A 21,511-nucleotide genomic window follows, 5' to 3' on the forward strand; every position below is an offset into this window, starting at 1 on the left:
GGTGCAGTGGTAATGTCACTGGCTTAGTAAAGCCCAGGCTAATTCTCTGGGGACAGGGCTTCACATCCCATCATGGCAGATGGTGAAATTTAGGGCGGCGCAGTGGATAGCACCGCAGCCTCACTGTTCCAGCGACCCGGGTTCAATTCTGGGTACTGCCTGTGCGGAGTTTGCAAGTTCTCCCTGTGAACCGCGTGGGTTTTCGCTGGGTGCTCCGGTTTCCTCCCACAGCCAAAGACTTGCAAGTTGGTAGGTAAATTGTCCATTATAAATTGCCCCTAGTATAGGTAGGTGGTAGGGGAATATAGAGAAGGTGGGGATGTGGTAGGAATATGGGATTAGTGTAGGGTTAGTATAAATGGGTGGTTGATGGTCGGCACAGACTCGGTGGGCCGAAGGGCCTGTTTCAGTGCTGTATCTCTAAATATAAAATATAAATATAAAAAAATTCAATCCACAATGGACTTTTGATTACCAGATGGTGAAAGTGGAGGAGCTAGCATTTCAGGTTGACTGCTAAGATGGCCGAGTTCACAAACAGACATGGTCAGACCAGTTTAATCACATGACTGGCTGACTTGCAGGTTTTTTTTGAACTGGCCACAGAGAATTTGAACTCAGAAAGCTGTTTGCTCCTGGGCTGAAAAGACCTCTCTTCTGCCTGCTCCCATCTCTTTCTCATGGAACTGAAGACCCTTTGAAGACACATGAACCCCAAGAGAGATAAGGCTCCTGCAGTGAACAAGGTTTAAGAATAATACTGGGCCCCAATGAAAAACAAGACTACCTAGAATCAAGGACTCTACAGTGAGCTCGAAGCACAGTAACAAACCCCATTCAGAGATTGCCTCAAAATCTTTCACTTTATTTTTTTCTTCTGCTCTTTTCTGTCCCTGTTTGTATGTGTGTATCACGTGAGCATGCTAGCGTGGGCATGTCGTGCAGTCGTAGGCATTAACCGAATTACAGGAAGTTTAATAAAATGTCACTTTTCTTCTTTAAACCTGAGAAAACTGGGTGCGCTGGTTTCTTTGCCTTATAATTGGAAAGCAGTGAACGAGGATTCACCAAGGGGGACCTAAAACACAGTGTGTTTAAAATTAAACACTGTTACAGTAAGACCAAATGAAGGCTGAAAGGGAACCCCCTAGAGCTCTTTCTCACCTGGTTGTAACAACACAAAGAAAATTAACAATTACCTTTGGAAAAAGAGCATAGTCAGTAGCAATATGGACTCCTTGAAAACTGATAATGGTGATATTGTTAATGAAAATAAAGAAGGTGAAGACATGTTGAACAATTACTTTGAGTCAGTATTTACAGTAGCAGAAGAGATCAGCATGTCAGACGTCCAAAGGAAATTAATATTGAATCGGGTGGGGCTCACCAAATTAACATAAACAAAATAACAATAGTGAAGAAAATAAAGGCACTAAAGAGTGACAAACCCCCGGACTAGATGGTTTTAAAAGGATGTAGGTGAGAATATCCCTAACCGTAATCTTCCAAAGTTCTCTCAATTCAGGAAGATTGGAAAATTGCGCATGTTATTCTGGTATTTAAGAAAGGTGACAGAGGGAAACCAGGGAGAATTATAGAGCAGTTAGCCTAACATCTGGTGTCAGGAAATTACTCGCATCTATAATTAAGGATTGGGTGACTGAACACCTTGAACATTTTTAGCTGATTCGAGACTCCTGGCATGAATTTGTAAAGGATAGGTCTTGCCTGATGAACATGTTTGAATTTTTTAAGAACATATGAAATAGGAGCAGGAGTAGACCATACGGCCCGTCGAGCCTGCTCCACCATTCAATACGATCATGGCTGATCTTCTTACTCAGCTCCATTTCCCCACCCGTTCCCCATTTCCCTTCATTCTCTAAGTGACCAAAAATCTGTTTATCTCAGCCTTGAATAGATTCAATGATGGAGCATCTACAACGTAAAGAAGTGAAGAAATTTGTCCTCATCCCTGAATGATCAACCCCTTACCCTGAGATTATGACCCCATGTTCTAGATTCTCCAGCCAGGAGAAAGAAGCTCTCAGTGTCTACCCTGTCCAGCCCCTTCAGAATCTTGCATGTTTCAATGAGATCACCTCAATCTTCTAAACTCCAGAGAATTTACTCAGCCTCTCATCATAGGACAGCCCTCTTTTCACAGGAACCAAACTTAGAAATGGAGAGCAAAACTATGCACAGTTCTCCCAAGTTTGGTCTCATGAAAGCTCTTTACAATTGTAGCAAGATCTCTTTATTCTTGTACTCCAATCCCTTTGCAATAAAGGCCAAACATGCCATTTGCCTTCCTAATTTCTTGTTGTACTTGCATGCTAACTTTCTGTGCTCCTTGTACAAGTGCACCCAAGTCCCTCCTGAACATCAACATTTACAGGTTCCCGCCTTTTAAAAAATAAACTGTTTTTCTATTTTTACTACCAAAGTGAATAACCTCACATTTCCTCACATATTCTATTTGCTACCTTGTTGCCCACTCATTTAACCTGTCTGCATCTCTTTGCAGCCTCTTTGTGTCCTCCTCATCACTTATATTCCCATCTAGCTTTGTATGATCAGCAAACTTAGACCAGGGCACTTTCTAAATAGTGAAAATCTAGAAACAGTGGAGGTCCTAAGAGACTTAAGGTCCAGGTATGTAGATCATGATAATGCCATGAACAGGTGCAGAAAATAATCAAAAAGGCAAATGGAATTCTGGCACTAATGTCTAGAGGACTAGAATACAAGGGGTTAGAAGTCGAGCTTCAGCTATACAAAGCCCTGGTTAGGCCACACCTGGAATACTGTGAGCTGTTCCGGACACTACACCTTGGGAAGTATATATTGGCCTTGGAGGGAGTGCAGTGTACATTTGCCAGATGATACCTGGACTCCAGGTATCAAATTATGAGGAGAGATTACATAAATTAGGGTTGTAATCCCTGGAATTTAAATGGTTAAGGGATGATTTGAGCAGTTTTCAAGATATTAGGGGGGACTGAGAGAAAAGCTATTTCCACTAGTGAGGGAGTCTCGGACTACGTGGCAGAGTCTAAAAAATTAAAGCGAGTGAAATTTTAAAACACTTCTACATAGAAGCAGTGGTAGAAGTTTGGAATTATTTTCCACAAACAGCAATTGATGCTAGCTCAATTGTAAATTTTATACTTGAGATTAATAGATTTTTGTTATGTAAAGGTATTAAGGGATGGGGGAAGGTGTTTATGTGGAATGATCTCACTGAATGGCGAAGCAGGCTCGAGGGGCTAAATGACTTAACTCATGTTCCTACATTCCTTAGTGTTGATATGGTTGGGCTAGTCCAGCTTCTGGTCATTCATAGGTCCCCCCCCCCCCCCACCACCCTGCCCCAGGATGTTGATAAGAGTGGACATGGTGCCATTGAAGGTCAAGAGTAGGTGGAACTAGGCTTTCTATTTTTCAATATAATCATTCCCTATAAATGTAGTACAAATGTTATCTTCTACTTTTACCCCAAGTCTAGATGCAATCCATGTCCTGTTGTATGCTGCTATGGCTGCTCCATTATCAGAGGAGTTGTGAATGGAGAAGTCTAGAATCGTCAGCAAACAACCCCACTCCTGAATTACTTCTAAGCCTGTTGAAAGTAAATCCTGGAAAAATTTCTTCACTCAAGGGTTGTTAGAATGTGGAACACACTGCATCAGAAACAAAGACATAAAATCAATTGAAGTATTTAAAAGGGAGATAAATACTGGGTAAGTAAGGTTATTACAGGATATGGAGAAAAGGCAGGGAATTGGGCTTAAAATAATAGAGCTGCCATAGCTAACAAAATTACAGACCAGGTTCAATGGGCTAAGTGGCCTATTTATGTTCCTATTAGCAGTGGTAGCTGTTGGTTAAATTTGAAAAAAACTGATCTTTGAACAAAGAATAAACTTGTACTTATAATAGTGCCTTATCACATCCTCGAGACGTCCTAAAGTGCTTTGTCACCAAGGTTTGCTTCTTGCGTGTAGGTCTTGTTATTATGTGAGCAGATACTGTAGCCAAAGTGCCACAAACAACAAATGAATACATAAACTGATAATCTGGATTGGGATGATGGGGGATGCTGGCCAGGATACCAGGATATCACCCTGCTCCTCGTCAAATGGTGCCATGGGATCTTTTATGACCATCTGATCAGGCAGCAGAATCTTGATTAAACTTCTCTCGGCCTAGGCATTCAGTGAGTTATTTATTGTAGTGTTAGGGGCTCTTCCTTCCTGTTATTGTGGTTCTCATCACTTAAAGTAGCTGCAGCACCACCCAGATTTTGCTTGGGCCATTGGCAGGCTACTGTTTCCTGGCAGTAACCCCACTGGAAACCTGCTGTGAATGCTTAGAGACAATGGTGCAGGTATTGCAATGTAAAAAATTGTGAACACAAGGTATGCAAGCTGAAGGAAGTTGATGAATGTGGAATTATCGTCAAAAGAGTGTATAAGGGTTAGATGATGATGGTGTCATGAGATAGAGTAGGAGGGAGAACTGAGCCTTGGGAAATGTGTAATTAATTAGGAAAGAAAGTCTTGAGAAACCAATGTTGGAGAAAGAGTCAGAAGATAAGCCATCGAGCAACTACATACAGAGTAATTTGAGAAGAAACTGTTAACTGTAAACATATATATACACAAAATGTTGGAACTACTTTGCAGGTCAGGCAGCATCTGTGGGGAGACACACAAAATTAACATTTCAGGTCTTTCATCATAACTGTGATGTTAAATGACAAGTGCTGGCTACCAAAATGCCATGCAGCCTACCTAATGAGTGCTAGCAGGCAATATACATGACAACCATCCCTTTAACAATTCTCCGGGTAGCCATTCCTAACGCTCACTTCAACTGCTTTACCGAGATGGCACCTTCCACTAAACACGGGATAAACCAACGTTTCAGTTCAAGGTCCCATCTTGGCCACCTTGGAGAATCTTTATCACCTAAACACATTGCAAAAAATTCCCCACAATTTCACCCTCTCTACTTTAATTGTAGCTGATGAGAAACAAAGCTCATTAACAATTTTGTCCATGGATTCAAATCTTGGTCCACCCTCACCATTTACAGCCCTTTCTCTTCCTCCCCATTCCAAGATCACTATCAAACGTTCTTGGAAAATATTCAATGTGTTGCAAGAAGATGTAAGCCAGGAATAATGAGACCTGGCACGCAAGGCAAGGGTCGCCCAATCTGACAGCCAGGATTAACTTTACAAGGATCAAACACACCTATATTTAATGATTATCTCCGCGCACAAGTTTGAGCAGGAATTCAGCAAGTACAGTGTCTTTTTCAATTTGTAGGAATGGTTTGCTATATTTTATACAAAGTGCTTTGCAATGTTTGCCTAAGTTAATAGCTGCTATATAAATGTAAGTTGTTAATGTGGGATGTTTAAGTCTACATATTCTTTATGCAAAATTTAAAAGGACTACTGTGAGGCCATTTTGACATAATCTACATAGTATGTTTTCCCTTCACAGAATATGCAAGTTGAAATACATATTTTAGCTTATCAAAAAGAAGGCATATCCCAAATGTTCAAATATCTTGACGTCTGGCAGTTGGTTTGTTTTCTCCAGGTATAAATTATTTTATCTGCGTCATTTGTATCAGCATTTCCAGCCTGGAATGTTTGTATTGTGCAAATAGTTTTTTTGCTGAACAGTTTAGATTCAGTGATAACTGATCAAATATAAGCTTTTTGTGGTACCATAAGAGGAGCGACAGACTTCAAAGCCCATATTTTTCTTTGAAAACTGCCTGAAAATTGGGCTTTGGAGTCTGAACTATTCAGAGAGGGTGCAATAAAAAATGGGCTCAAGCCACTCCCACTCCATCAGAACTTCACCCACCTTTTGCTCCATTGCACGTTCCAGTTGGCAGGATCAGTGTAGGAGGCGCACCCATCTCAAACAGGCAGGTGCTTTATTTGAATGGTAATTTTTGGGCATGTTGGTGTTGTATATCATTTCCTGCTGTTCAGGCATGCAGGTTGTGAATTGTGACCATTGAAGCGGTAAGTACATTTTAGCCTTTTTTCACATTTTCCTTCCAACACTTAGGCTTTCATGAACCATTGTTCCTTTTGTTGCAATGCATTTGTTTCTCCCTAGTATCGTTGCTGGCACCTAAGACTTTGCTGTTGGGATAAAGACAGAAAATGTTGGAAATACTCAGCAGGTCTGGCAGCATCTGTGGAGAGAGAAACTGAGTTAAGATTTCAGGTTGATGATCCTTCAACCAGTTCTGATGATCTGCAGGACTTTGCTCTTGAATTACTTTACCATTGGGAATCTCCCAATCTGATATGCTTGGAAAAACAGCAGGACCTACAGAGGTAAAAACAAGAAATGCTGGAACCACTCAGCAGGTCTGGCAGCATCTGTGAAAAGAGAAGCAGAGTTAACGTTTCGGGTCAGTGACCCTTCTTCGGAACTGACAAATATTAGAAAAGTCACAGGTTATAAGCAAGTGAGGTGGGGGTGGGGCAAGAGATAACAAAGGAGGTGTAGATTGGACCAGGCCACATAGCTGACCTACAATGGGTTGCCAGATAACTCTGATTGCACAAGAAATGATCTGTGCCCACACTCCAGCTACTTGAACACCCCCATCTATAGACAGTAGTCAAAATATATTACTTTAGCAGATAATTAGTGCTGATGGAGGCTCCTTCTCTCAAAAGAACCTGTAACAGTATGACTGATGGCATCACTAAGAACATAAAAACATAAGAAATAGGAGCAGGAGTAGGCCATTCAGTCCTTCAAACCTGCCCCTCCAGTCTTCCGGTACCTCACCCGTGGCTAACGATGATACAAAATTCTCTGCCAGGGCCCCAGCAATCTCCTCTCTTGCTTCCCATAGCATCCTAGGATACACCTGGTCAGGCCCTGGGGATTTATCCACCTTAATGCGCTTCAAAACCTCCAACACCTCCTCCTTTGTAATGTTGATATGCTCCAAGATATCGCTGTTCCCTCCCTTGAACTCACTAGCTTCCATGGCCTTCTCTACGGTAAATACAGACGGGAAGTATTCATTTAAGACCTCGCCCATTTCCCGTGGCTCCACACATAGATTACCACACTGATCCTTAAGAGGACCTACTCTCTCCCTAGCTACCCTTTTACTCTTAATATACTTATGGAATCTTTTAGGATTCTCCTCCTTTATCTTATCTGCCAGGGAAATCTCATGGCCCCTTTTCGCCCTCCTAATTTCCTTCTTAAGTGCAGTCCTACATCCCCTATACTCTTCGAGGGACTCGCTTCATCCCAGCTGCCTATACCTGACATATGCCTCCTTCTTTGTCCTGACCAGACTCTCACTATCCCTTGTCAACCAAGGTTCCCTAAACTTGCCAGCCTTGCCCTTCCATCTAACAGGACATGCCTGCCCTGAACTCTTCCTATCTCACTTTTAAAAGCCTCCCACTTGCCAGACGTCCCTTTACCTATAAACAGCCTCTCCCATTCAACTTGTGAGCGTTCCTGTCTGATGCCATTGAAATTAGCCTTCCCCCAATTTAGGACTTCAACCTGAAGACCAGTCCTATCCTTTTCCATAACTATCTTGAAGCTAATAGAGTTATGGCCACTGGTCCCAAAGTGCTCCCTCACTGACACATCAACCACCTGCCCATCCTCATTTCCTCAGAGGAGGTCGAGTGTAGCCCCTTCTCTAGTAGGGCCATCCACATACTGCTTCAGAAAACTATCCTGGACACACTTAACGAGTTCTTCCCCATCTGATCCCTTTGCGCTAAGGCAGTCCCAGTCAATATTAGGGAAGTTAAAATCACCTACTATTACAACCCTATAATTCCTACACCTATCTGTGATTTCCCTACATATATGGTCCTCCACTTCCCTCTGACTATTGGGCGGCCTATAGTATAATCCCATCAAAGTGATCACCCCTTTCTTATTTCTAAGTTCTACCCATATGGCCTTGCTGGACATTCCCCCCGGGATATCCTCTCCAAGTACTGCCGTGATGTCCTCCTTAATCAATAGTGCAACTCCCCCTCCTCTCTTAACTCCACCTTTGTCACGCCGGAAGCATCGGTACCCTGAAACATTGAGCTGCCAGTCCTGCCCATCCTTCAACCACGTTTCCGTAATAGCTATAATATCACAATCTCATGTACCGATCCATGCTCTGAGTTCATCTTCCTTACCTGTAAGGCTTCTTGCATTAAAGTAAATGCAGTTTAGCCTACCAGACCTTCCACGCTCATTGTCCTGCCCTTGCCCGGCCTGCCTACTGGACTTGCTTTAACCTCTACATTTGCCTCAATTATCTCATCGGAGAGACTACTACTTTGGGTCCCACCTCCCTGCAAGACTAGTTTAAACCCTCCCGAGTAGTACTCGCAAACCTCCCCGCAAGGATATTGGTCCCCTTCCAGTTCAGATGCAACCCGTCCTCCTTGTACAGATCACCTCTGCATCAGAAGAGATCTCAATGATCCAAGTAGCTGAAGCCCTCCCGCCTACGCCAGCTGTTCAGCCACGCATTCATTTGCCTTATCCTCCTATTCCTACCCTCAATAGCACGCGGCACAGGGAGTAATCCTGAGATTACACCCCTAGAGGTCCTGCTTTTTAACCTTCTGCCTAACTCCCTATATTCACTTTGCAGGACCTCATCTCTCTTCCTGCCTATGTTGTTAGTACCAATATGGACCACGACCTATGGCTGCTCACCCTCCCCTTTCAGAATGTCCTGCAGCCGCTCCGAGACATCCTTAACCCTAGCACCAGGGAGGCAACATACCATCCTGGAGTCTCGTTTGCAGCCACAGAAATGCCTATCTGCACCCCTTACGATAGAATCTCCTTTCACTATAGCTCTTCCACCCCTTTTCCTCCCCTGCTGTGCAGCAGAGCCCTCCATGGTGCCACGAACCTGGCTGTTACTGCTTTCCCCTGGGAGGTCAACTCCCCAACAGTATCCAAAGCATCCCCCAGAGAGGGGATGGCCACAGGGGACTCTTGCACTACCTGCCTGCACCTACTACTACGTCTGGTGGTCACCCATCTCTTTTCTGCCTGTGCAGCCATTACCTGCGGTGTGACCACCTCACTAAACGTGCTATCCTGCGGATGCTCCACAGTGAATCCACCCGCTGTTCCAGCTCCGTAATGCGGGTAGTCAGTAGCTGCAGATGGATACACTTCCTGCACACATGGTCGTCAGGGACACTGGAAGCATCCCTGATTTCCCACATAGCACAGGAGGAGCATATCACGGGGCTGAGCTCTCCTGCCATGACCTACCCATAGGTTAATTAGTTACTCACTTAATTTAAAAATATTAATTACACGAGGGGCCTTGTTCTACCTACTCCAATATAAAGTCCTTAAAAAAAGCACTTTAGTTGTACTCACCTTATTCAACAAAAAAAAACTTTCACCTTATTTTTTTAAGATATTTAAATGCACTAACAGCAGTGACTCACCAACCAATCACCTTGCAGCTCTCCTCTGACGTCACTGTTGGCTTTTTCTTTCAAAACTCCAGCGCACTGGAAGAGCTCCTCTCCTCTCCACTCCCGGAAGGTAAGAGACTGGGCCTCGATCCTCGTGTTGGATTTATAGGCTCCACTCTCGGCGTTCTCCCCAGCGGTCTGCTCCTCTCCTCTCCGCCCCCGGAATGTCTAGATGAGTAAGGGGCATCTGTGCAAGGATGTTTACAGCCATCATGCAACATGAGGCTAGCATATGGAGTGACAGTAACAATTGTGTTCTGAAACTTTGCTATACTGATATGGGGGGATGATGCCACTGAGAGTCACAAAAAGTCACAACCACCTTATGCAGAAACATTTCCACTTCAGGTATCAAGCAGATGGTAAGATGCTGGGCTATTCTGTCCCTTACATGCAGAGTTATGCCTGTATCTTGGGTATCTTTTCCTCTTCATTTTTGCCTATATGTTTTTAGTTCCCAGATCCTTCAGCTTTGGCAGATGCCGAGAATGGATTGAGATGCCAATAAGATTCTTCAAAGGATTTCAGAATTTGTCACCCTATTGTGACTCTCATTTTCAATTGTTCCTATCCCATTAGATTTGACTTGCACACAGTTTCTTTCTCCCACCACTGGTACCTTTTTGTAGAAATGCTCAAATTTGCACCCAAAGTTATTCTAACTTAGACATGGATTTACATAACCAGAGGGGAGAAGGTGTATATGGAGTCACCTGGCATTTGTAAATTGACAAATACCTTATTGTGGAAGCACTGAGCAGAAAAGTGAACAACAGAAATCTCCACAATATAAGCAAGGGGGTGGAAGGTTATTGGGGGTTGGTGGAAATGTGGAACAATCAGTTCAGCCATGGACTTATTGAATGGCGGAGCAGGCTCGAGGGGTTGAGTGGCCTACTCCTGCTCCTAATTCGTCTGTTCAGTATCCCTCTAAAGGAATGCCACTATTAATCAGCATAGCATAGGTGAGAATTTTGGAACTAACCACAGGAAGAACCATTCTCTGCAAACAGAGGGAAAGGACCTCAAGGAGAAGGGGGAGAAGCTGGGACTTCAAAAATGTATAATTTATTTATTGCTCTGCAATAACTGGGCATGGTCAGTGTTCAGTCCGCATTCACTTATTAAGTATTCCCCATCTTTTTCCAGTGTCTAAGAGCTTGCACTTATCTGCATTTAAATTGTTTTATTTTAAAAGCTTTAATTACAGTCCCAGTTCTACTGTATATAGCAACTCGTGTTTTATTATTTTAATAACTCCTAATAGTCTTGCTGCATGACTGTCAGCAACAATCTGTGTGCACTCATTTGCTAAAAGGAAATATATATTCCTCAACCTTGATGCTTTGCTCTTTATTCTTTGTCTTTCTTACTTCTCTTCTCCCACATAGATGCATCAAGCTGAAAATATTATTTAAAAGTAAACCTTACCTGATAAAATTTCAGTTCTGTATATACAAGCTGTATTTTGTACACACGTTCTTTGAGGATAAAAGGCTTTGTAAGACATCACCCAGTATATTCGGTAGCAAATGTATTCATTTAACAGCTGTTCATTGTTGAGTTACTGTATTGATAAACAATGAATATATGATATTACTGAATATTGTGAATAATCCACATTGCTAAGGTGTGTGAGAAGTTTACTGCTGCAGTGTCAGTGATACTACATTGTTTTATCAACTGCAAATCCAAGTCTAATGTAGATCAGATCATCCACAAACTGCCAATGTAAAATCTGATCAATCCTCCAGTTAATGCAAGAGCAGACAATAACGTTTGCCTTGTCATAATTATGAAGTAACTGTTTAGCTTTCTAATAAGCAGCTGTCAGATATAGTGGGCTGTTGTACTCCTGAATTGCATAGTGTTGGAATCAGTGACTTTTGTGTAATTAAGCAAATTATGCAATTAAATCAATCTGAATTAGCCAGTAAAGGGTACTCACTCTAACAATGTGACTCAATTTATTTACAACAATGTCTGACAATATACAGACATCAGTCACAAGTGCATTACCTCCATTTGCGTCACTATTTTTAAAACTATCAAATGGTATGAGTCCTGAGTAAATTTCCAATTATATGTAATTAATGCCTTGAAAGTACTTATATATTTATATTGTAAGTAAAATGATTAACAAATACCACCCAATTCATGCAAAATGGGTTGCAATGTCTGCACACAACAGCACTCCCGAATGTGCAGTGTATAATCCTGTTTCACTTGGCTGCATACCTGTTTGAATGTATTTGCCAGTGTGAGCACAGGAAGAAGGAAGGGCAATATTGGTCAGGTTCGTGATGGTAAGTAAGAAAGATGTTTCAATGTGCATCATGTTGATAACTTGGGTGTTGTGCTCATACTGACTTCTTGTCTCAGGACAACTGTATTACTACAATGCTGAGCTAATAAGTGTACAGTAGTCTAATGTTATGCTACTGGACTCGCAATCCGAAAGCTTGGACTAAGTAGAGCAGCCAAATTGAATTGCAATTTGGTTACTTTGTGCCATGGTTCTTGCTCTGACTTATATTGCTGCAGGTATAGATTTACCTCAATAATGTTCTTCCTACACAGGCATGTGATTTTTGCTTTGGTCGGAGAGGGAGAGAATTGAGCCATTAGAACAAATGGTTAGCTTTTTTTTCATCTACCATCTTCAAAAGCACGTCATACATAGTGAAAAGTACTAGAACAATAGTCTTCAAATAGTCTTTTACCATATTTATACCCTGGAAAATTGCATGTTCTCAGTCCAGTTGAGACGTTATTGGTTCCTATTATATCAGAACACCTCAAGAAGCAAATATAGATGGACATCAGTCAAAGAAACAAAAGACTGGCAAGTAAGCAAAAATTGTTTTTAATCCATTTTCCATTCACATAGGAAATAATTAGGAAAAATTGGTATTTTATGCCTGAGTTACAGTGTTACGTGTAAGGTACTGTCCAATGTTTGTACCGACCTCTTTGAGGTAGTTAAATACTAAGGTATTTAATTCTGTTATACAGAAATAGGTAATATGGATACTTAAAAGAAAATTGTGAAATCACTGTCACTGAGCTCTTCACTGAGCTCACTGTCAGCAACAACTACAAAACCTCAGTAGACTGAATTTATTTATTTTTTTATTTAGAGATACAGCACTGAAACAGGCCCTTCGGCCCACCGAGTCTGTGCCGACCATCAACCACCCATTTATACTAATCCTACACTAATTCCATATTCCTACCACATCCCCACCTGTCCCTATATTTCCCTACCACCTACCTATACTAGGGGCAATTTGTAATGGCCAATTTACCTATCAACCTGCAAGTCTTTGGCATGTGGGAGGAAACCGGAGCACCCGGAGGAAACTCACGCAGACACAGGGAGAACTTGCAAACTCCACACAGGCAGTACCCAGAATTGAACCTGGGTTGCTGGAGCTGTGAGGCTGTGCGGTGCTAACCACTGCGCCACTGTGCCGCCCTATAAAAGAAGTCACATAACTTCCATTGAATGTTGATAACTTTCCTGTTGCAAGGAAGTTTTTTTTTCATTTACAGGATGTGCCCATCGCTGGCAAGGTTAACATTGCCCATCCCTAATTGCCCTCAAGATAGTGGTGAGCTGCCGCCTTGCACCATTGCAGTCCGTGTGGTGAAGGTGCTCCCATAGTGCTATTAGATAGGGAGTTCCAGGATTTTAACCCAGGGACTGTGAAAGAATTCCAATATATTTTGAAGTCAGGATAGTGTGTGACTTGAAGGTGGTGATGATCCCATGCGCTTGCTGCCGTTGTCCTTCTCTGTGTTAGAGGTTGTGTGTTTCGAAGGTGCTGTCGAAGAAATCTTGGCGAGATGCTGCAGTGCATTTTGTAGATGGTAGACGCTACAACCATGTGTACCGGTGGTGGAAGGAGTGAATGTTTGAGGTTGTGGATGGCGCGATGATCAAACAGGCTAATTTGTCTTGTATGTGCCAAGCTTACTGAGTTGGTGAAGCTACGTTCATCCAGGCAAGTGGAGAGTTTTCCATCACACTCCTAACTTGTGCTTTATAGGTGGTGGCTGTCTCAGTAATGGCCAGCACCCTTTCCACCATGGTGGTCAGGACATGCAGGCGTGTCTATCCTCTCTGGTTAGCTCCTGCTGCCTCCAGTTGTGTGCCGGCTTATCCTGCAAGAGAGGTGGATTGAAAACTGTCAGTGTATGAAAGCTGTGAGTTGTGGGTATGAGATTTGCAGCAGTGCCAAATGTATGAGGGTGCGGTGGAGCATATGAATGTTGGGTTTTTTGTTTGTTTCATGGGATGTGGGTATCACTGGCAAGGCCAGCATTTGTTGCCCATCCCTTGAGAAGGTGGTGGTGAACTGCTATCTTGAACCGCTGCAGTCCATCTGGTACAGGTACACCCACAGTGCTGTTAGGGAGGGAGTTTGATCCAGCGACATTGAAGAAATGGTGATATATTTCTGAGGCAGGATGGTGTATGGCTTGGATGGGAACTTGCAGATGGTGGTGTTTCCACACATCTGCTGCCCTTGTCATTCTAAGTGGAAGAGGTCGCAGGTTTGGAAGTTGCTGTCGAAGAAGATGTGGTGAGTTACTGCAGTGCATCTTGTATATGGTACAGACTGCTGCTACTGTGCGTCAGTGGTGGAGGAAGTGAATGATTAAGGTGGTGGATAGGGTGCCGATCAAGCAGGCTGCTTTGTCCTGGATGGTGTTTAGCTTCCCGAGTGTTGTTGGAGCAGCACTCATCCAGGCAAGTGGAGAGTATTCCATCACACTCCTAACTTCTGCCTTGTGGATGGTGGACAGGCTTTAGGGAGACAGGAGGTGGGTTACTTGCTGCAGAGTTCCCAGCCTCTGACCTGCTTTTGTAGCCACAGCATTTATGGGGCTGGTGCACTTCAATTTCTGATCAATGGTAACCTCCAAGGATGTTGATAGTGGGGGATTCAGCGATGGTAATGCCGTTGAATGTCAAGGGGAGATGGTTAGAATCTCTCTTGTTGGAGATGGTCATTCCCTGGTACTTGTGTGGTGCGGATGTTACTTGCTACTTGTCAGCTCAAGCCCGAATGTTGTCCAGTTCTTGCTGCATATGGACATGGACAGCTTCAGTAGCTGAGGAGTTGCGAATGGTACTGAACATTGTGCAATCATCAACAAACATCCCCATTTCTGACCTTATGATGGAGGGAAAGTCATTGATGAAGCAGTTGAAGATGGCTGGGGCTAGGACACTACCCTGTGGAACACCTGCAGCAATGTCCTGGGGCTGAGATGATTGGCTTCCAACAACCACAACCATCTTCGGTCACAACCAGTGAAGACTTTTCCTCCTGATTCCCATTGACTTCAATTTGGTAGGGCTCCTTGAGGCCACACTCAGTTCAATGCTGCCTTGACAATCACTCTCACCTCACCTCTTGAGTTCAGCTCTTTTGTCCATGTTTTGACCAAGGCTGTAATGAGGTCAGGAGCTGAATGGCCCTGCTGGAACCCAAACTGAGCATCAGTGAGCAGGTTGTTGCTGTTTAAGTGGCGCTTGATAGCACTGTTGATGAAACCTTCCATCACTTTGCTGATGATCAAGAATAGACTGATGGGGCGGTAATTGGCTGGGTTGGATTGCCCACTCTGTCCCATATTGTGCCATTATTCAGTGCTTCCGAGGTCAGGTTCTCTTCCTGCATGGCTGCCACCACCTGCTCCAGCGACAATGCACCTCCTATTTAAGAGATGCAGACTAGCTTGAAGCAGTGCAGTCTAGTTTTAGCTGGTGCTAGCCTCTCACAATATCGGCCCCCTGCAGAAGCATCCGGCCAATCAACAGCACAGTTAGCACTGGCTGGATGCCGAGTTCATTTAAAACAGCAGGTAGCACAAAGTTGGCATGCTGCCTGCATTACATTGAATGGGTGCGGGGTGATTGCGATCCCCACACCGGTTTGGGGGGCTATCAAATTTAGCCCCAATGGCATTTCGATCCTGATTTTAAAAAAAGACCACTTACAGTGGAGCCATGGGTGGGAACTGTTGACAGGTTTTACTGTATTTGACTGGCTACATCTGTCGACTTAAATTTTTCACCAGTGAGTCTGGTTCAGAAAAAAGAGAGGTTGCTTTGTCTTCTGACCTGTCATGAAGCAGGAAGCAAAAACAGGCTGCTGTGAGGGATTCTCAGCAGGGGAACTTTACAAATGAGAGGCAGATATTGACAGCCGGTCTGCAGTTCTGGAGATGAATGTATTTCATACACTGCTGCTCAAGGTCACTTCATGCTCAAAGCATTTACCAATCATCAAAACATCCTAGTTTTTTTGATGCTGTAGTACATTGCGAAACTCAAAAATCAGCTAAGATACACGCCTTCCCTCTAGAAGTCTCTTCTTTATAGAAACTTAATTAAAGTGACACTATATCTTCTCAGGATGTTTTATCACATCTTCAACATAAGAAATGTTTGTAATATTTGCATTGCTACTCTTTATTATTTTCTTTCTTCTTCTGACCGTGCTGACTTTTGCTGGGATACAAGACCCACTTTTGTCAGCAACCTTCTGATACCATGCCTAAATGACTATTCAAAGTAGGCATTGATTATCAGAAAGCTGTAGGACCCGGAAAACAAACTGTCAAGCCTAATTTTGTCCTCATGTGCATACTTTCCAAACGGTCACTAGGTAATGATCAATGCGGGGAACTCTGCCTGATTTTATTTGCCTGTCCTGAAATCAGCTAACCACACAGACAGGACCAACCTGAGACCTTCACAGTTCTTCCACATGGTGTACCAAAGAAAGCTTTATTTCAAATACTAATTTAAATAACATTGTAGTAATTGCAACTCCTGAGTCATCCGATCATGCCATGATCTCGAGCTGATGTAATGACCATTAATACAAGTGGATAGAGATTCAAACTAGATTAAAAGATGTTATTCCAGATATCACAGAATCACAGAATTGTTACAACACAGAAGAAAGCCATTCGGCCCATTGTGGCTGCACTGGCTCTCTTAGGGCCATTCCCCCCACCTTCTCTCCATAACCCTGTTCATTCTCCCTTTTCTGGTAACTATCTAATTCCCTTTTGAATGCCTTGTTTGAACCTGCCTCCACCATGCACTCTGGCAGTGCATTCCAGATCCTAACCACTTGCTGCATGAAAAAGTTTTTCCTCATGTAATTTTTCCCTCTTTTGCGAATTACCTTAAATCTGTGCCCTCTCGTTCTTGATCCTTTCACAAGGGGGAGCAGTTTCTCCCTATCTACTCTGTCTAGACCCCTCATGATTTTGAATACCTCTATCAAATCTCCTCTCAGCCTTCTCTTCTCCAAGGAAAACAGTCCCAACTTCTCTGATCTATCTTCGTAAATGAAGTTCTTCATCTCTGGAACCATTCTCGTGAACCTTTTCTGCACTCTCTCCAATGCCTTCACATCTTTCCTTAAATGCGGCACCCAGAACTGGGCGCAATACTCCAGCTGAGGCTGCAGTAGCATCTTACATGTTCCAGATATATCTGTTATGGCTGATTCAGTTTGATTTTAAAAATATGTAAAATAAAATTGACAGTAAATTAAGTATTTTGTACCTGTAAATGTTTATTGGTTAATCAGGTATACAAATAGACCCTTGCCATCCATGCTTATTGTAGTTGATTGCATGATGTCACTTCTTGATGGAAACTTGGTTTACAGGTGACAGTGCCTCATGCCTTACTGAAACCTCCCTGTCTAGCTATCCTTTCCACCACCCGGCCCACCTAAACCACCCTGACGGTATCTAACCACATATTCCAATGCTGACAGTCACACCTCCTTTTTGGTAAATATGCCTCTATTTTTTCTTTTGTTTGTGTATGCATTACACGAAGAGGGGGAGTTTCTTGAAGTTAAAAAGCAGCTGCATCATTTTGTACAAAAAACTTGAAAGTTCGGCTGCACCAATTTTGCAAAATACTTCCCATTGCCATCCAAAGTCCTTGAACTCTCAGCTCCCAAATCTAATCCATTCTTTCCTGCAACTTATGTTTTCATCTGTTCAATCAGTTTTCCACCCCTGCCATGGAACTGAAACAGCCTTAATGAAAATCACAAATGGCAGCCTTTAATACAGTCAGCCACGCTCCAACATGTCTCCTCCATTATCCTGGTCCATGGGACTGCCCTCACTTGGTTCCACTCATAACTATTCATCGGAACAGGAATGGGCCATTTAGCCCCTCGAGTCTGTTCCACCATTCAGTGAGATCATGGCTGACTGTAACCTAACTCCATATACCTGCATTTGCCTCAAGCTCCTTGATACATTTGGATAACAAAAATCTATCACCTCAGATTTTAAATTAACAATTGATCTGGCATCAATTGCTGTTTGCAGAAGAGAGTTCCAAACTTCTGCCACCCTTTGTGTGTAGATGTTTTCCTGATTTCTGGCTCTCATTTTTGGCTCTCCTAGATTCTCTAACCAGCAGAAATAGTTTCTGTCTACATCTGTTCTTCTTAATATCTTGAAAAATTCAATCGTAGCCGCAGCATCTCCAGCAATGACCATATTAATACCTCTGGAGGCCCCCCAACCTGCCTGCTCTTCCTCGTGTATGTACAGACCCTTGGCACCATCATTCAATGATGTAATCGCAGACACAGAGCAATTGACTTTAAAGAAGCAGTGCTTGAGAGAAGGAAATTTGATTATTCACTTTCTCTCTCTAGTGTTTCCACCCTTCCTGATGTGGAAAAGTTTGACCATTGTTTTATTGAAATTGAATATTCAACAATATAAAAGGCCCTTGCAGTTGTATATATTACAGAAGCTGAACTGTAAAAATGCAATGCCAAAGTATCCTTATTTAACTGCGAAAATGTTAAAAATCAAGAGCAGTCACATTTGGAATGTGTGACTTCAACTGCTATACTTCTGAAAAAAAATCAAAATGTAACAAATCTCTAATCTTGTTCAGTTGACTGAAATATTGCTGAGAAAAAGGAGTATTTTTGTGCCTTGCCACAAACTCAGCAAAGCTTGGACAACTTTACAACTACAAAGATAGTGTTCAGAATAATGCAGAATATGACTTTGCATTATGTGAAGGGTACAGAGCCAGGAAAACAGCCAAAATTAGAGCGGGAGTAAGCAGAGAAGTAAGTGCAAACTTTTTATACCCAACGGGTAATAGACATGTGAAATAATTTACCTGAGAAGACCATTGAAGTGGGCAGTATAAGTGGATTCAAGCGACAATTAGTTGCATTTCTGAAGCAAGGATTGAAAGATATCCGAAGAAAACGGGAGTTCAGAGCTTTCAAAAACAAACAGATTTGTTGATCCTAATTATCTGTTCCCTAAAAGTTCTAAAGTTAATGTTTGAATAGAATGTCCCTTTAGAGATATAGAAAAAACTGTAAAAGCTGGAAACCTAAGTTAAAAACAGAAGTTTATAGAAATTCATAGGTTGACTGTCATCTGAAAGTCAAAAGACAGGTTAATACATCTCAAAGAGGTATGATCACAGTTGTCAAAATGAGATGTTACATGCTGCTGTTTCTTGTTTGCTGTGTCAGGTTTTATAAACCAACAGAAACTAATTCACTTTATATTACTCATGTTAGATATGTACCATTGAATTGATTCTCTTATTTGTGTTACTAACTTAGGTGTATGTATTGTGACTAATTTCATCCTTCACTCAGCCACCAGAAGTGCCAAAGTTAATTCTGTGAAAGTCTTTTTTTAAGATCTCACAATCTGATTCATGCCCTATTTAACTAGTGAGTGTTCAATATTGTCATCAGTAAGAAAAGTGGCGCAAATATTTTTTTCTCCAAACTCTGTCAATCATTTATCCCCAAAACCAGCAAGGGATGAAAGCTATTTCATTTCTAAAGAATTAAGATTATTAAGGATCTGTAAACTATACTATTCATAGTTTAACCTGTGTTTGATTTGTTACCATAGGAACTGTCTTGCAATTCACACAAAGGCTTACATTACATCTGACAAAAATATTTTACTGAATCAGTTTTCTGTTTCCAATATGTTTGAGTCTCAGTGGACTGACTGACATTATTGCAGATTTTGATTATGCAGTAATTGTATTGAAATGCATTAAACCTTGCTCTTTGAGAAGAGGTTAATTTTTACATAAATCTATAAACAATTGTCACTGTAGTACCTGGTCTTGTATGCACATTGTTTGCAGCATTAAAGTCGCATGTCTCAGATCTCTTTGTCTATGTTCCCTCCTATAGACCATTCATGGCCATGGTGGACCAATAACTGCTGTGTCCTTTGCTCCTGATGGACGGTATCTAGCCACATATTCCAATGCTGACAGTCACATCTCCTTCTGGCAGGTATGCCTATACCTTTTCTGTTGGTTGTGTATACTTCACAGAAAGAGGGGGAATTTCTTGAATTTTAAATAAGGCTGCATCATTTTGCACAAAGTTCTTGAAAGTTAGTTCCGCATGACAACAGAACTGGAGCTAGAACTGTCTGTGCTGAAAATAGACTAGAGGGACTACCTGGGGGACTAGAACCATAGAAGTTTACAGTGCTGGGCAAAGGGATGAGATTAACCAAAAACAGCCACAGAACAAAATTCATTAATAACAATAATTATTTTTGAGACAAAAAAATGATTACAAGAGTGCACTTAAATAAAGTGGGTACCAGGACCTCACGATTAACTTGGAAATAGCTATTGAATGCCATTTAAGCAGGATAATGGGAAGAGTTAGAATAGGGAACTAGACAGTGCATAAGAACAGAGAGGATAATGAGAGTAATCGGGACAAGACTAAGATTGCAGTTTTATGAGAAGTGTTGCATAGTCCACACAGCAAGATCAGGTTATCAGATTGGTAAGTTAAGGGAACAAAGACCAAAATTGGATCTGTGTGTCATAAAATTATGCAATTTTGCTTAAATTTGGCCTGATAAACTTTGAAAGCCAACTGCAGTTAAATTCTATGACTGCAACCTAAATCATTCTAGATGTTGTGAGGATTAGTTGGTTATGTCCAAGATTACAGGCTTGAGAGACAAATCAAGCCACATAATTTTAAAATAAATACTGCCATATGATTGGTTTTGTTGTGTGCATGATTGACAGCTCTCCAAAGGAGAGCAGGCACCCAGTCCCTTACTGGTTATACTTTTTCTGAAGATTATATAGGTGTCCTACCACTGACTTTTGTAATGCCTGTAGCAAGGTCAAACCAATAACTCATTGGCACATTGAAGATTTGGATTTTTATATTAATGATCAAACCTTTTGAAATTCAGCCTTACCTTTGCAAAGTCACTTGGCAAGACAGGTACTCAAAGCAGGCACAGCAAACTTCAGAAGCTACACACAAAACCTTGCCAGTGACCACCTGTGGTGTATGACAAGAATTCTATCTGTGTTGATAGTACTTGATTATGTTATTTCATTGATTTAAGAACATATTCTTTAATTTTAGCATTGGATATGCGTATTGGTTATTTTTCCATACGCATACCTCTGTTAGTGATCAACTGCATTTTTCCTAATAAACCTCATGCAGGACTAAACGAACAGAAGCATGCTATTGTAGAAGTTATTTTGAGGATAGTATCTCAAAAATGCTCTGTTTTCATCACAATATCTCTTGAAGGTTTTTACTAGGGAGTTATAGTATGTATTTATCATCAAATGATGAGTCGTGTTTCCCAGGGATCTGTACTGAGACACCCTCCTGTTTCTGGAACATGTAATTATCAGGCTCAGTAAGATGTGTCAAATTTGTAGATACTATAATTAAATCAGTAATCAAAGGGCACAGGTTTAAGATAATTAGTAAAAAATACAGGGACTTTTTTTTTTACAAGGCCAGTTGTTACAATCTGTGATTCACTACCTGAAAAGGTGGTAAAGCAGACTCAATAATAACTTTCAAAAGGGAATTGAGTATATACTTGAAAAGGAGAAATTTGCAGAGAGCAGGG

The 21,511-nt window shown here is 41.9% G+C and overlaps 1 protein-coding gene across 7 annotated transcripts in view; it reads left to right on the forward strand.

Moving 5' to 3' along the window:
- LOC137369594 (WD repeat-containing protein 7) overlaps positions 1 to 21,511 on the forward strand; it is a 928,502-nt gene that overhangs the window by 882,887 nt on the left and 24,104 nt on the right. For all 7 annotated transcript variants that reach the window (XM_068030905.1, XM_068030929.1, XM_068030912.1 and 4 more), the window contains one exon: positions 19,789 to 19,893. In XM_068030905.1, the coding sequence (XP_067887006.1) occupies positions 19,789 to 19,893 (105 nt within the window). The remainder of the gene's footprint in view (positions 1 to 19,788; positions 19,894 to 21,511) is intronic.

This window comes from Heterodontus francisci, chromosome 1 (assembly GCF_036365525.1).
Source record: "Heterodontus francisci isolate sHetFra1 chromosome 1, sHetFra1.hap1, whole genome shotgun sequence".
Taxonomy (NCBI): Eukaryota; Metazoa; Chordata; class Chondrichthyes; order Heterodontiformes; family Heterodontidae; genus Heterodontus; species Heterodontus francisci.